At 40.0% G+C, this 17,058-nt stretch overlaps 1 protein-coding gene across 1 annotated transcript in view; it reads left to right on the top strand.

The window, feature by feature from the left end:
* Positions 1–17,058, top strand: part of LRP2 (LDL receptor related protein 2) — a 281,363-nt gene that overhangs the window by 131,213 nt on the left and 133,092 nt on the right. The window contains exons 7-11 of the mRNA XM_073545810.1: positions 3,862–3,978; positions 10,048–10,191; positions 11,366–11,485; positions 15,441–15,569; positions 16,088–16,257. Of these exons, the coding sequence (XP_073401911.1) occupies positions 3,862–3,978; positions 10,048–10,191; positions 11,366–11,485; positions 15,441–15,569; positions 16,088–16,257 (680 nt within the window). The remainder of the gene's footprint in view (positions 1–3,861; positions 3,979–10,047; positions 10,192–11,365; positions 11,486–15,440; positions 15,570–16,087; positions 16,258–17,058) is intronic.

Raw genomic sequence — 17,058 nt, 5'->3', positions numbered from 1 at the left:
CTTCCGGGGGTCTCTGCCAGCCTGCCGGGGGGCTGTGCCGGCCTGCCGGTGGGCTGTGCGGACTGCCCGGGGTCTGTACCGGCCTGCCGGGGGGCTGTGCCGGCCTGCCGGTGGTCTGTGCACCCTGTGGGGGTCTGTACCGGCCTGCCGGGGGGCTGTGCCGGCCTGCCGGTGGTCTGTGCAGGCTCCGGTGGTCTAAGCCGGCCTGCCGGGGGGCTGTGCCGGCCTGCCGGGGGGCTGTGCAGGCTCCGGGGGGCTGTGCAGGCATCGTCCGATGGGACTACAAGTCCCATCGGGCGATGCCTGCTACCATGACAGTGATTGACACATTAGCCAATGATGGGACAGTAGTAGTCCCATCATCCGGCTAATGTGTTACTTAAATGTAAAAAAAAAAAAAAAAATACTACATACATACATACATACTACATGCATGCTACATACATACTACATGCTACATACATAGTACATATATACTACATGCATGCTACATACATACTACATGCTACATACATACTACATGCTACATACATACTACATACATACTACATATATACTACATGCATGCTACATGCTACATATATACTACATACATACTACATATATACTACATGCATGCTACATACATACTACATGCTACATACATACTACATACATACTACATGCATGCTACATACATACTACATACATACTACATGCATGCTACATACATACTACATGCTACATACATACTACATGCATGCTACATGCATGCTACATGCATACTACATGCATGCTACATACATACTACATGCTACATACATACTACATACATACTACATGCATGCTACATACATACTACATGCTACATACATACTACATACATACTACATGCATGCTACATACATACTACATGCTACATACATACTACATGCTACATACATACTACATACATACTACATGCATGCTACATGCTACATATATACTACATACATACTACATATATACTACATGCATGCAACATACATACTACATGCTACATACATACTACATACATACTACATGCATGCTACATGCATGCTACATACATACTACATGCTACATACATACTACATACATACTACATGCATGCTACATACATACTACATGCTACATACATACTACATACATGCTACATACATACTAAATACATACTACATGCATGCTACATACAATACATTCATACAATACATACATAGACATACAGTACATATAACATAAAGTAACATACTTACCAATACTTCCCACACAGCTTTTACCATAAAGTGAGACTAGGGACTTTTTTTTTCAAGTGGCGGAGGAATACAGTGCGGAAGGATACCTACCTTCCGTCATTGGATTCCTGCAGCCCGTAGAGAGCGGCAGCATCAGCTGATGCTGCAGTTCTCTACCCAAGATCGTCGTGGGACACACTCGTGGACTGCTTCGGATCATGGGTGAGTATTTTTGTGGTTTGTTATGTTAATATTTATTCCGTAAAAGACAATGGCTTCGGGGAACAATGTGACAAGTATTGGTAAGTATGTTACTCTATGTTATATGTACTGTATGTCTATGTATGTATTGTATGAATGTATTGTATGTAGCATGCATGTAGCATGTATGTAGTATGTATGTAGCATGTAGTATGTATGTAGCATGCATGTAGTATGTATGTAGCATGTAGTATGTATGTAGCATGTAGTATGTATGTAGTATGTATGTAGTATGTATGTAGCATGTAGTATGTATGTAGCATGCATGTAGTATGTATGTAGCATGTAGTATGTATGTAGCATGCATGTAGTATATATGTAGTATGTATGTAGTATGTATGTAGCATGTAGTATGTATGTAGCATGCATGTAGTATATATGTAGTATGTATGTAGTATGTATGTAGCATGTAGTATGTATGTAGCATGCATGTAGTATATATGTAGTATGTATGTAGTATGTATGTAGCATGTAGTATGTATGTAGCATGCATGTAGTATATATGTAGTATGTATGTAGTATGTATATAGCATGCATGTAGTATATATGTAGTATGTATGTAGTATGTATGTAGCATGTAGTATGTATGTAGCATGCATGTAGTATATATGTAGTATGTATGTAGTATGTATGTAGCATGTAGTATGTATGTAGCATGTAGTATGTATGTAGCATGCATGTAGTATGTATGTAGCATGCATGTAGTATGTATGTAGTATGTATGTAGCATGCATGTAGTATGTATGTAGCATGTAGTATGTATGTAGCATGCATGTAGTATATATGTAGTATGTATGTAGTATGTATGTATCATGCATGTAGTATATATGTAGTATGTATGTAGTATGTATGTAGCATGTAGTATGTATGTAGCATGTAGTATGTATGTAGCATGCATGTAGTATATATGTAGTATGTATGTAGTATGTATGTAGCATGTAGTATGTATGTAGCATGCATGTAGTATGTATGTAGCATGTAGTATGTATGTAGCATGTAGTATGTATGTAGCATGCATGTAGTATATATGTAGTATGTATGTAGTATGTATGTAGCATGCATGTAGTATATATGTAGTATGTATGTAGTATGTATGTAGCATGTAGTATGTATGTAGCATGCATGTAGTATATATGTAGTATGTATGTAGTATGTATGTAGCATGTAGTATGTATGTAGCATGTAGCATGTATGTAGCATGCATGTAGTATGTATGTAGCATGCATGTAGTATGTATGTAGTATGTATGTAGCATGCATGTAGTATGTATGTAGCATGTAGTATGTATGTAGCATGCATGTAGTATATATGTAGTATGTATGTAGTATGTATGTATCATGCATGTAGTATATATGTAGTATGTATGTAGTATGTATGTAGCATGTAGTATGTATGTAGCATGTAGTATGTATGTAGCATGCATGTAGTATATATGTAGTATGTATGTAGTATGTATGTAGCATGTAGTATGTATGTAGCATGCATGTAGTATGTATGTAGCATGTAGTATGTATGTAGCATGTAGTATGTATGTAGCATGCATGTAGTATATATGTAGTATGTATGTAGTATATATGTAGCATGTAGCATGCATGTAGTATGTATGTAGTATGTATGTAGCATGTAGTATGTATGTAGCATGCATGTAGTATATATGTACTATGTATGTAGCATGTAGTATGTATGTAGCATGCATGTAGTATTTATGTATGTAGTATTTTTTTTTTTTTTTTTACATTTAACACATTAGCCGGATGATGGGACTACTACTGTCCCATCATTGGCTAATGTGTCAATCACTGTCATGGTAGCAGGCATCGCCCGATGGGACTTGTAGTCCCATCGGACGATGCCTGCACAGCCCCCCGGAGCCTGCACAGACCACCGGAGCCTGCACAGCCCCCCGGCAGGCCAGCACAGCCCCCCGGCAGGCCGGTACAGACCCCCACAGGGTGCACAGACCACCGGCAGGCCGGCACAGCCCCCTGGCAGGCCGGTACAGACCCCGGGCAGTCCACACAGCCCCCCGGCAGGCCGGCACAGCCCCCCGGCAGGCCGGCAGAGACCCCCGGAAGGCCTGAAATGACGGCGCATCATGATGCGCACACACCGCGCATCATGATGACGTCATTTCGGCTGTCAATCAACTTTGAACTTCCGATTCCGATGCCCGATATTGAAAAAATATCGGATGTCGGTATCGGAATTCCGATACAGCAAGTATCGGCCGATACCCGATACTTGCGGTATCGGAATGCTCAACACTAGTGATAACTTGTTTTCACTGTACAACCCTACAGTCCCAACAGTTGAACCCCTACTGACATTTTTGCCTCATAACAACAATATGCTTTTATTTTTTACGTAGGCTACCCAACCTGTAAAGGAGATTATTTCACTTGCCCAAGTGGTCGCTGTATACACCAGAGTTGGCTTTGTGATGGAGATGATGACTGTGATGACAATGCTGATGAAACTGGATGTGGTAAGGTTATGCCACATGTAGAGTCAAAAAGAGATATCATAAAATGAAACATGTTTTTACAGAATGAATGGGCTACATACACTACGTACAGTTATGGCCAAAAGTGTTGGTACTCAAGAAATTGTTCCAGAAAAAGAAATGCCATATTTTGCGGATTATAAGATGCACCGGATTATAAAACGCACCCTATATTTTGAGGAGAAAAATAGGAAAAAACTTTTTTTTAATAAAATGGTGGTGCTTCTTATAATCCATGCATCTTATTGCTTACCGGGGGTGGTGGCTGTGGTGAAGTGGGGTCCCAGGGTCGCTGTTGGAGAAGGCAAGAGTAGAGTGTTGCTGCAGGCCGTAGGCTAGGATGAGGGGGTGTTCCAGTGTGCGCCGATGCAGATATTTAGTGGTGCGGGGGCTCTGCCGACATTCTGAGAAAGCACAGAGCCCCCACACTTACATAGTTTACTGTGTGGTCGACTCTGGGAAAATGGCTGCCTGGGGTAGCGCATGCACAGATGGAGATCTCAGTGCTGCTGTTAGGCAGTTTGAATGGTTAAAAGCTGACCAGCAATTTCACATTTTTCCAACAAAATTTACAAAACCATTTTTAGTGACAACTGGGGGCCAATTTAACAGAAAATACCCCAAAATGACATCATTCTAAAAACTGCACCCCTCAAAACCACATTCAAGAAGTTTATTAACCCTTTAGGTGCTTCACAGGAACTGAAGCAATGTGGAAGGAAAAAATTGACATTTTACTTTTTCCACAAAAATGTAAATTTATCCCCATTTTTTTTATTTTCATAAAGTGATTAGGAGAAAATTTCCCCCAAGATTTGCTGTACAATTTCTCCTGAGTGTGTCGATACCCCATATGTGGGGGGGAAACTGCTGCTTGGACGCTCGGCAGGACATAGAAGGGAAGGAGCACCGTTTGAATTTTTGAATGCAAAAATGGCTGAAATTGAGAGCGGATGCTCTGTGCGGATGATGTGCCTAAACAGTAGAAACCCCCAACAACTGATCCGATTTTGGGAACCAGACCAATCAAGGAATGTATCTAGATTTGTGGTGAGCAGCACCTTGAACCTCCTGGTGCTTCACAGACATTTAGAACGTAGAGCCGAGAAAATAAAAAAATTTCCCGCAAAAATATACTTTTGACTTCAAAATTTTTATTTTCACTAGTCTAACAGGAGAAAATGGATTGCAAAATTTGCTGTGTGATTTCTACTGAGTATGCAGGTACCCCATATGTGGGGAAAAACTACTGTTTGGGTGCATGGCAGGGCTCGGAATGGAAGGTGTGACAATTTGGAAAGCAGACTTTGATGGAATGGTCTGTGGTTGTCATGTCGTGTTTGGAGAGCCCCTAATGTGCCTAAAAAGTGGAAAACCCCCAAGTGACTCCATTTTGGAAACTACACCTCTCAAGAATTTTATCCAGGGATATAGTGACCATTTTGATCCCAAAGGTACTACACAGAATATGATAACATTAGGTCATCATATTGAACATGTCCTTTTTTTTCACTAAAAGGTTGTTTTAGCCCCAAATTTGTAATTTTTGCACTGGATAATAGGTGAAAACGGACCACCATATTATGTTACGCAATTTTTCCTGAATACAACCTACATGTAGTCAAAACCTTCTATAGCTAGGGGTAATGGGAGAAATTGGACCACACAATTAGTTATGCAATTTCTTCCAAATGTGAAAGTTTTCCATATGTGGTTGTACACTATTGTCTGAGCACACACATAGGATGGGAAGGAGCGCTACTTGGCTTTTATAACAGATTTCGTTAGAATAGATTGTGGGCTCCATTAGCTGAGCCCCTAAGGTGCCACAACAGCAGAACTTCAATCCCCCCAAGTGACCTCATATTGAAAATTTCACTACCTAAGGAATTCATCTAGGGGTGTATTGAATGTTTTGAACCCATAGGTGCCTCACAGAATTTTACAACATTGAAAAGTGGAAATAAGTCATTTTGTTGGTAAAAATTGAATTTTTGTACTTCCTGCAAATTTGTCAGGTACACAAGTGTTAATATGTGAAACTGTAACCCTTTCATTTATTGTGCAATTTCTGCTGCCCCATATGTCATTAAAAATTACTGTTATGTCAGGGCTGAGAAGGAAGTCGTGCTATTTGGATTTTGGAGCACAGATTTGGCTTGAATAGTTTGCGGGTGACATTTGCGGAGTCCTGAAGATGCCAGAATAGGAGAAAACCCTCAAATTGACCCCACTGTAGAAATTGTGGGTCGCCCTCCCAGGGCTGTGGGGTACTCGGTACCGGACCGGTCTCTCAGAGGGGAAAGTCACAGCAGCGGTGACCCGGTCCGTGGCCCTGGGCGCCCATGTAAAAGGGGAATTGAGTGGTGGAATAAAGTTTATAGATGATTCGTGACGCCACTTGTGGTGTTCGGCAAGGAAGATGTTAAGCCGACGCTGCAGACAGTTCCTCTGGGACAGATGGTGTGGTGCAGCAATGATGGTGTAGCCCTCCACAGGCAGGGTTGTTGTCTCAGGGCAGTGTAGATAGGTGTTGGTAAGGAAGGTGCAGTGTCAGGCACAGAGATGTAGCAGTGCCGGGGAGGTTGCAGTAAGGAGGCAAGGACACAATGGGTTGCAGTTTCTTTACCTTTACTTGATAAATGCAGTCCAGGGTCCTGGTTACAGATGGCACAGGAGCAGGTTAGCATGCAAGCAACTCAGGAATCTCTCTATCAGATGGGTTGTGTAGTCTCCTTCCTAGCGCTGGCTTGAGGTACATGCAGTACAGTGTTACACTGAAGTTCCTCCTTCTTATCTTCTCTTAGAACTGCCTCATATGGCAGACAGCTGTAGCCCTCTATCTCTCTTGGCTCACCCGTCGCTGTTGTGCCTCCGAGTCTTAATTGGGAATAGAGCATTTACAGCTTCCTACTCCTCTGGTTTCTGGTGCAGGACCGTCAGTATCCATACACCCGTGGAGACCAGGCTCCAGTTCATGCGCTCTCACTGTGAGGGAGCTCTCTTTCCTCAGCTCAACCTCCAGCTTCTCTCCACACGTGTACACATGTGGCCTTCCTCACACTAACTGCCTATTTCCCTTCCTAGCCCTCAGAGAGCACTCCTCCCCCAATTCTGGTTCAGAGCTCCCTCTGCTGGCCTGGAGTGGGAACTGTGTTGCATGTTATGCATGTTATGGTTAACTATTAGAGAGACCCTTCATTGCCTCCAGGCGTGACATCACTATTCCCTAGGAGGAAGGTAATGCCACTGTGGCGACCATACTCCTGGGGGCGCCACACTTGCACCTTTCAATGAATTCATCTACGGCTGCAGTGACTATGTTGTAACAGCCATGCCAGGCTTTTTTTTTCTGGAGAATTGCAAATATGCCAGTTTAGTGCCCATACATTGTGTCCCCATACTGCGTAGAGCCCCCATATGTTGTAACCTCATAAAGTGCAGAGCCCCCATATATTGTAGCGCCCCCATACATTGTGCCCAGCTTGTGCTTCTGGCGACCTGCACTCCATAAATTGTTAAATGCTCTCTCCCCACTACAATAATGCCAAACATGTCACCGCTTACTGTGGTTTACACAGTGGGGCTCAGAAGGAGGGGGGCATTTGGATTTGGGAGCACAGAATTCGTTGGATTTTATTTGAGGAGGTGGGAGCCATGTCGCTTTTTCATAGTCTTTGTTCTACCAGTGATGTGGGAACCCCCTATAGCTGCAGTGACAGATGACGGACCTGAGTGGGGGCTGGTTTTGTGTTGGATAAATTAGGGTTTTTATTGGTAACATTTTGGGGTACATAATATTATTCGATCGCTTCCATAATACGGCGGGGATCACAATCTTGTGTTCTACGCTAAGCACTTACGCTGTAAATCTCAGAAAAATGAAATTCAGAAGAAACCCCCAACTGGACCACCTACCATAATGAGGCAGATGGAGACACTTTGAAGTCCGTTTGGCGCCTGCTCCAGTGGTATTTATCTTTATAGGCGTTCACAGATCTGTGGTCGCTCACACTTGTGCACTAAAAAGACACCTAAAATGATCGGACACCGCCAGAACAGAGACCAGTCCAAACTGACTCCATCTGCCTCTTAAGTGAATGGTTTTGTCCGGGGATTTTGGGGAATTGACTTGGAAACCCCAACGTAAGCGGTCGATAAACGGGGGCTGAGCCTTATCCCGATTTTTGGGAGGTAGAATGAACAAATAGACAGCAGTGGTTCACTGTGCGGTATAAGTGATAAGGCGGATTTATTCTTCGGGTCGGTGCGATTACAGTGATGCCAGATTTATGTTGGTTTTTTTTTAGGTTTTGCTGCTTTATAAAAAAGTATTTTTTTTTGTCACCATATTCTGAACTGTAACTTGTTTATTTTTTGGCAAACAGAGATGTATGAGGACTTATTTTTTGCGGGACGAGATGCAGATTTTTTGTTACTACTTTGGAGGGCATAATATTTTTTGATCACTTTTTATTCAGGTTTATTAGACACAGAATGAACGAAAAGCAACAATTCAGTTATTGTTTTTATTTTTTTGCGCCGTTCATGGTTCGGTAAAAGTGATAAGACTGATTTGCTCGTCCGGTTGGTACGATTACAGTGATACCTAATTTTTTTTAATTTTTTTTTTTTTTTTATGCTTTGCTATTTTTACACACTAAAAACAATATTTTACAAAAATGAATTTGTTTTTGCACCATCATATTCTGAGAGCTGTAACTTTTTTTTATTTTTTTGCCACATGAGACATATTTGGGCTTGTTTTTTGCAGGACGGTTTGGCGTTATTTATACCATTTTTGATGCATATGAATTTTTGATTGCTTTTTATTCACTTTTTTGTGAGTCAATATGATGAAAAAAATGACATTTTTGGCATTTTTTTAATTATTTTTTTACGTCGTTCGCCAACCGGAATAAATAATGTGCCAGCTTTATAGAGCGTGCCGTTCCAGACTAGGCGATGCCCATTATGTGCACTTTTTTTGCTTAATTTTGCTTTATCACAAATGTTTTGAGTGTTGCAATGGCTTTTTGTGATTTGAGTGCTTTTTTGTGTTTTCTTTACTTTTTTTTATATATTTTCTTTTACTTTTTCCACTTTTTTACTTAGTCCCACTCTGGGACGTGTATAATTTTTATTTTGATTACTGGTCAGTGTCTCACTGTGCGAGTGAGAAACATCTCATACCGGCGATGAGGGAATACAGCCCCTTAACAACCACCATTTTAATGCGTTTTGGTGTTCATTAACGTGTTAAATGCATTTTTTTCTATTTCTTACATAGTTTTTTTCCCCCGTATTACAAGCTGCATTACAGAAATCTTGCAGGTTTCACACTGACCACTGGGGCTTTTTTAGACTCTAACTTCCTGTTATTTCAGGAAATTGACATGTACATTAGCAGCAACAGACTGACTCTGACCCTATATTTTGTATTGAAGCATCTAATAAGCGTGTGCAAAGGACACTTGTGAAGTGAGGGGGAGCAGCTGTGACATCACCTGCTGTGATTGGTGGATCGTGTGTTCTCAGTAGTGCATAAGAGGAGTGACCTGTCACTGTAATCCTGCCTCTGATGATAAGAAGCCTGCTGAAAACTCTTCCTACGAGCACAGGGAGTTAGAGTCTAAAAAGCCACCATAGACCACTGAAAATTGCAAGATTGCTAATGCTCGTTTTAAAATAAAGATTGTGATATGAACAAAATCATTGCCATTGTTTTTTCTTTAAAAATACACGTAACATAATAATGACCTGATTTAAGCAACGGGTCATTTTCTGATGATAACTTCCCTTTAAATTGTATTAAGGAATTCTTATTAGTAACCAAAGGGTCTGATCATCTCAAAGATTAAAATCCACCAATAAAAGTACAATATTATTAGTTGTATCGAGAGCTTTTATCCAATATGGAAAATGTAATCCTTCCCTATTTGAAAGCAACAGTTGCACTTCAATGACAAGTCTTAATAATGAATCGACCATTTACAAAATTACAGTCGCATCCAATGAAAACCTGAAAAATATATTCTTGTTGTCTCATAGAAAGTGGTTTGAGAGAATGCGGTCCTGGAGAATGGCCATGTCCATCAACTGGTCAGTGCCTTCCTATAGATAAAGTCTGTGATGGAACAGCTCACTGTCGATTTGGAGAAGATGAAACCAATACAACGGCCGGAAGGAACTGCAGTAAGTCATATAAGGCCTAATGCAACATGCAAAATAATTACCATAATTATTAATATTTGCCAAATGCCAGAATAACAAGAGAGAGAATGTTTTAAGGCATTTTTATTACTTACTTCAAAGTCAAAAGTTGACATACATTTAATTAGTATTTGGTACCATTGTCCTTAAACTGAATGACTTGGGTGAGACGTTTGGGATATTTTTTTCCTGAAACAACAGGAAGACAGACCCGGTCCTGGGAAAAAAAGCGTGGCATGGCCGGGCTTGATACGATAATCGGATCACACTCGGCCTTGCAAGTCAATGAGTGCATGGAGACGATCAGCCTGCACTTGGATGACATCTGAGTGCAGTCTGATTTCTGCGGACTGACTGAATAGAGAATTGGATCACGCTATCATCACACTTTGATTAAAGTCTAATCAGAGTGTGATTTGTCTAATCGACCTGATTCTCTTGGGTGAGTGAAAACACTCTGGTGTGACCCAATTCATGCATTCTTTCTGACAGAGCACTCTAACCTTCAGTCGTTGGCTGCTGTGCATGCATGAATTGGCCAAATTATGCGCTGAGTATCTCCATTTTTTCTCATTATCAAGAGCAGTAATGCTATTCATATTTCATATCTTTCGTATTTGCATGCTTTAGCACAGAGAGCAACTTTGTTTATCTAATGCAGATTGTGATATGGAAAAAAAAACCCCATTGCTAAATATTTTTTTCAAAAAATACATATAACACAAAAACCTGATATAACCAGTAGGTAATTTTTTGATGATGGCTGCACTGTAAGGTGCCATTTATTTTATTATATTTAGTGCACGAGATGTGAGTAATTACACAAAGGTCTATCATTTGGGTAATGCCATTGTATGTATACACTTACTGCATGTATACAGGGTAGGCCATGTATATGTATGCACCTAAATAAAATGGGAATGGTTGGTGATATAAACTTCCCGTTTGTGGCACATTAGTATATGGGAGGGGGGAAACTTTTCAAGATGGGTGGTGACCATGGCGGCCATTTTGAAGTCGGCCATTTTGAATCCAACTTTGTAAATGGCCCACCTAGGTATATCCATATAAATGCCACCTTATACGGGAACGACGGCAGAAATGAGTTTTATAAATGAGTCATAATGTGATGTGCATTCTCACCATTTTACCCCAGGTACCAGTAACTGTGCCACGCTGAGCTGTTCATATCAGTGTCATTCTTCTCCATCTGGCGGGGTCTGCTTTTGTCCAGCAGGATACATCATCAGTGCTAACGACAGCCGGACCTGCATCGGTCAGTAGAAAAGTATACATCATTCCCCAATGCATGAATGCCAAATCTACCAACATGATGCCAGATGTTAGTAGCATGGAATATTCTTCATGGAGTCATTCCCCAGAAAAGACTGACCATCTGATAGGACCAGGAGTATTATTTCGGGCCTTCCTTATTCACGAGCAGACAATTTGACTGTAATGAGCGCCAATACAGATGATTGGTGCTCATTTATTAAACATTTCGGTGCTATAGTTCACATAATACATTTTTTGTTCAGGTTCTTTACTCTGGTCAATAATTGGGAACGATCATTCGGGCAATCATCAGCCTTCATATTAGGCCCCTAGTTTATCTTAAATATCAATGTAAAATAATGCATTTTCTTGATGTTGTGTCTACTCCTCAGCACAGATCTCATCCTCCACCTCCTTAATCACATGTCAGTATTTGCTCAGTATTTATAAGCCAAAATCAAGAATGAATCCAAAAGAGAGGAACATTAGATTTTAAAAAGGATATCCAGGACTTTGTAAAAAAAAAAGCACTAACAGGCCTGTTGTGGCAGGTGCCATTCTTTGCCAGCACAAAACAGTTACAGACCGCTCCTGCCAGGAATTCAGCTGACTCTGCTGACATCACGTCGACAGAGCGACAGCTTCTTTTCTGCTCTCTTCTGGCGACTGCCAACGTCTTGCTGATTGACAGCTCGCTTCCCACTGCCTAAGTGGTGTAGCCGTCTGTCAATCAGCATGACATCAGTAGTCACGCCCCATCGACGGGGCAGGGTGGAAAAGAAGCCGCCACTCAGTCTATGTAATGTCAGCAGAGGCAGCTGAATCGCCTGCAGGAGCGGTCTGTGATCGTTCCGTGCCAGCAAAAAAAAAAAGGCACGACAGGCAGGTAAGTAGTGTTTAGGCACATTTTTTTTTACAAAGTACCCAGATATCCCCTTTAAAAATTCACTCCTGCCCTATATATTGGAGCAGTCTCTGGTTTTGGCTTGGGCCATTTTCACGCTCCATGAAAGACAGACTGTTCTTACATGAGAAGAACTGGCCAGATCACCGGTTCTCCTGACCTGGGTGAACTGCTTCATATATGCCTATGAAGCAATTAGCGATTAAGCCAAGTCTTCCGATGTGAGAACGGTCTGTGTCTGATGGAAGCGTTACACCGGCCATAGAAATACTGACATAATGCTGCTCAAAATGCTAACATGTGCATAAGACATTACTGTACTTTGACTATCAGATATTAGTAAGTCCAAGGAGAATGCTGAGAATCCTTTCACAGAATCAGAAAATCTGGTTAAAAGCAAAGATCAGCAATGAAGCGAGTCGATCAGCGCTTGTTTTGTAAATATATTTGGATGCGGCAATTAACAATGGAGAATTGAGCAAATGATCGTCTGTGTGATCTGGGTAAAAGCCGATCAGTCAATAATGGCCTTATCTCAGCTGCAACACCCCGATGTTTGCATTTGGTCATACAGTATATGAACACTGTGAAGTTCCATAAGTATGGTCACTTAAGCGATGATAATATCCGTCAAATCCTTGTTTGTTTGTTAGTTTAGTAATGCTCTACAGTAGATCAAGCCGTCAAATTAAAAGTGGTTCTATTGGATTTTTTTTTTAAAGAAATTAAAAAATATAGTGGGAAAAAAAAACGTAAAGTATCGTCTCAGTATATATTTCCTACTAGTTGTGAGGACTGCAGGTGTAGAAACACAGGATATCATCAGTGATAGAGAATAGAGGCCAAAATGCCGCGTTCATTGCTCACTGTGTCCTCCACATTATCGTGCTGGACCGCTACACACAGAAGCTTTCTATGGTAAGAAGATATTGACATCTGTCCCTGCTTCAAAGCACTAAGAAAAAGTATGGATATCGTCTATAACAGGACGCTATTATCTGATTGTATAAAAATAGAGATGGAGTTTAAAGTAACGACGAGCGATAAGTATCTCAGGGTCAGGGGGGCTATTACTGCCGTCTGGTAACTGCAAAACCTGACTGTGCTGACTGAGATCAAGATGGAAGGATAGATACCGTAGATAGATAGATAGATAGATAGATAGATAGATAGATAGATAGATAAAGTAGATAGATAGATAGATAGATAGATAAAGTAGATAGATAGATAGATAGATAGATAGCTAAATAGATAATAGATAAATAGACAGATAATAGATAGATGTTAGATAAATAGATAGATATTAGATAGATAGCTAGATAGATAGATGATATATAAATGATAGATAGATAGATAGATGATAGATAGATAGATAGATAGATATTAGATAGATAGATAAATGATAGATATTAGATAGATAGATAGATGATAGATAAATAGATAGATGATAGATATTAGATAGATAGCTAGATAGATAGATAGATGATATATAAATGATAGATAGATAGACAGATGATAGATAGATAGATAGATATTAGATAGATAGATAGATAAATGATAGATATTAGATAGATAGATAGATGATAGATAAATAGATAGATGATAGATATTAGATAGACAGATAATATATAAATGATAGATAATAGATAGATGATAGATATTAGATAGATAGATGATAGATAGATATAGATAGATAGATAGATAGATAGATAGCTAAATAGATAATAGATAAATAGATAGATAATAGATAGATGTTAGATAAATAGATAGATATTAGATAGATGATATTAGATAGATAGCTAGATAGATAGATAGATGATATATAAATGATAGATAGATAGATGATAGATAGATAGATAGATATTAGATAGATAGATAAATGATAGATATTAGATAGATAGATGATAGATAAATAGATAGATGATAGATATTAGATAGATAGATAGATAATATATAAATGATAGATAATAGATAGATGATAGATATTAGATAGATAGATAGATGATAGATAGATATAGATAGATAGATAGATAGATAGATAGATGAGGGACAGATAGATAGGTAGATAGATAGATGATAGATATTAGATAGATAGATAGATGATAGATAGAAAGATAGAAAGATAGATTGATAGACAGATAGATAATAGATAGATAGATAGATAGATAATAGATAGATTGGATGACAGATTGACATTTTTATGCTATGTAATCTGAGAGCAGCATTATAAAGGGCATAAGGGCCTGATTCCAGCCATGTATCACTTACTGGGCTACTTGGTGTAACTTTTAGGGTGTGTGCACACGCTGCGGATTCTGCTGCAGATTTGTCCACGTGGATTTTGTAAAATCCGCAGGTAAATCCGCAGGTCAGAAGACCTGCGGTTTATCAGCGGATTGGCCTGTGGGTTTGCCCTGCGGTTTATCATCTCTATAATGGAAGAGATGGCAAACCGCAGCAAATCCGTGTGAAAAATTCCTCACCGTCTGCACTGCGGATTTTTTTTTCCATAGGATATTATAGTATCGTACACCGCAGCAGAAACTGCTGTGGATCCACAGGACCAAAACCGCTGTGGATCCGCAGCAGAATCCGCAGCGTGTGCCCAGACCCTTATAGAATTACTGTTTTCTCTACTATAGAAGTAGCAGTGGTCATAATGCTGATCCTTGTATAACCCCGCCCACACTCCTGATTGGCAGCTGTGTGTGTACACTTTGCATAGGCAGAAAGCTGCCAATCAGTGGTAGGGGCGGGGTTACACAGATTAGCTAGACTGCTGTGCATCTGAGGCAGAGATATTCTCCAGCTGATAAAGCACTGACTGTATTGAAACTACAACACACCGTGTAATAAGTGACACATCACTGTAATCAGGCTCTCTTGCTCTATATTATCTCTTGCTCTCAGAATAAATAGCGAACACCTGCTGACAGCTTAAGAGACATACGTACAGATGCAATTTCTATTCATACAAACTGATAAAACCAGTAATCTTTATTATTTTCTGTAATATTGTTATACTTTTTTTTGTTTATTCCACCTACTTTAGATTTTAACGATTGCCAGATATGGGGCATATGTGACCAGCTGTGTGAAGACCGTATGGGCAGTCATCGCTGCAGTTGTGTCGATGGATACGTCTTGGAACACAACAAGCACTGTAGAGCCAACACCACCAGTATGTAGACAGCAACAACGGTCAACACTTATGGGGAGATTTACTAAACACAGAGTACCAGAATTTTTTGACAAATCGCCCCCACCAATGGAGTATGTGACACCAATTTTTTGTGTCATAGGCTTGTTTCACGAGTCAGTTTTTTTTTCATACATGAAAAATGGTCCATTTTTTTATAGTGTGCTGGTCTATGTGTTAAGTGATCGCGACCTATTTTTTCTCTCATCGGGGCCCACTGTGCATTTCCCCGCTACCCCGCCAGGCCAGACCGACCCTGGGTCTTCTTGTATGTACAAGAAAAAAAGTCTTCTCTTCTCCTACCCATTGAGTAGTAAAATACGGACAGCACACTGGTAACATTTTGCACTATTTGCACCATTTTGCTGACTCCTGCTTTAGACGCCTTTGACAACAACTGAATATTGGGCGGGCTCAGCAAGGTGTCTTTGAATTTCACAGTTTTACCACTGAATTAAGCTACTTAACCCTACCCTACCCTTGTTTTTCTCCTTCTCCAGCTGGTCTCCCATGGTTAATTTTTTCCAATGGACGAGACCTACTTATTGGTGACATTCATGGAAACAGCTATCGCACATTAGTGCGTTCACAGAATCGGGGAATCGCTGTGGGTGTGGATTTCCATTTTCCTCTTCGACGAGTCTTTTGGACAGACACTGTCCAGAACAAGGTATTTTACATTGCGTAAAAGGTCCACAAATATATGGCAAAAGAATGTTCTGATTTTATGGAAATATATTGTAAACTGGAACCTGTCGCAATCTGTGGGCAGTGTGTTATAAGGTAGGAGAAGCTGAGCAGATTTTGTAGTTTTGTAAGAAAAGATTCAGCATAAGTTGTATTGTATTTATTAAAGTTCATTCTGGACTTGAGAGTCCAGTGGGCGGTCCTAATCAGCGACTGACAACCATCTCTGTATGCACACTTATGGCTATCAGTCGCAAAGCAAAAGATCTGCTTGTTTAAAGTGCACCAGAATCAGAAATTTACACCAACTTTGAACCAGACTTTTGATATAATTTACCTTACTTTTTTGGTGTAAATTATAAAGAATCTGGCAGGTTGTGCTTGGCGTCGCCACTCTCAGTAAGCCCAATCACTCTTAAGAAAATGGCAGGGCCAGCCCAGCAATGCCAGAAGATGCTCATTTTTTCTTTGTTTGATAAACCATTAGCTGCTATCTTAGTCCAATTTTCAGGAATACATATAGTGGCATGTACAAGTTTGGCCATTCCTAGTGAAAATGACTGTTATTGTGAACAGTTAAGCAAGTTGATGATGAAAAGATCTCTAAAAGGCCTAAAGGTAAAGATGACACATTTCCTTTGTATTTTAGGCAAAAAAAAATATATAAATATATATATATATATATATATATAGTCGTTTTTTGCATTTTAAAAATTACAAAAAAGAAAATGGGCCAATGCAAAATTTTGGGCATCCTTGGAGTTTTGTGTATTTAGATAACTTT

Source organism: Dendrobates tinctorius, unplaced genomic scaffold (assembly GCF_039654945.1).
Source record: "Dendrobates tinctorius isolate UK_male_01 unplaced genomic scaffold, ASM3965494v1 ptg000143l, whole genome shotgun sequence".
Lineage (NCBI taxonomy): Eukaryota > Metazoa > Chordata > Amphibia > Anura > Dendrobatidae > Dendrobates > Dendrobates tinctorius.
This window is presented reverse-complemented; position numbering and strand designations above follow the sequence as displayed.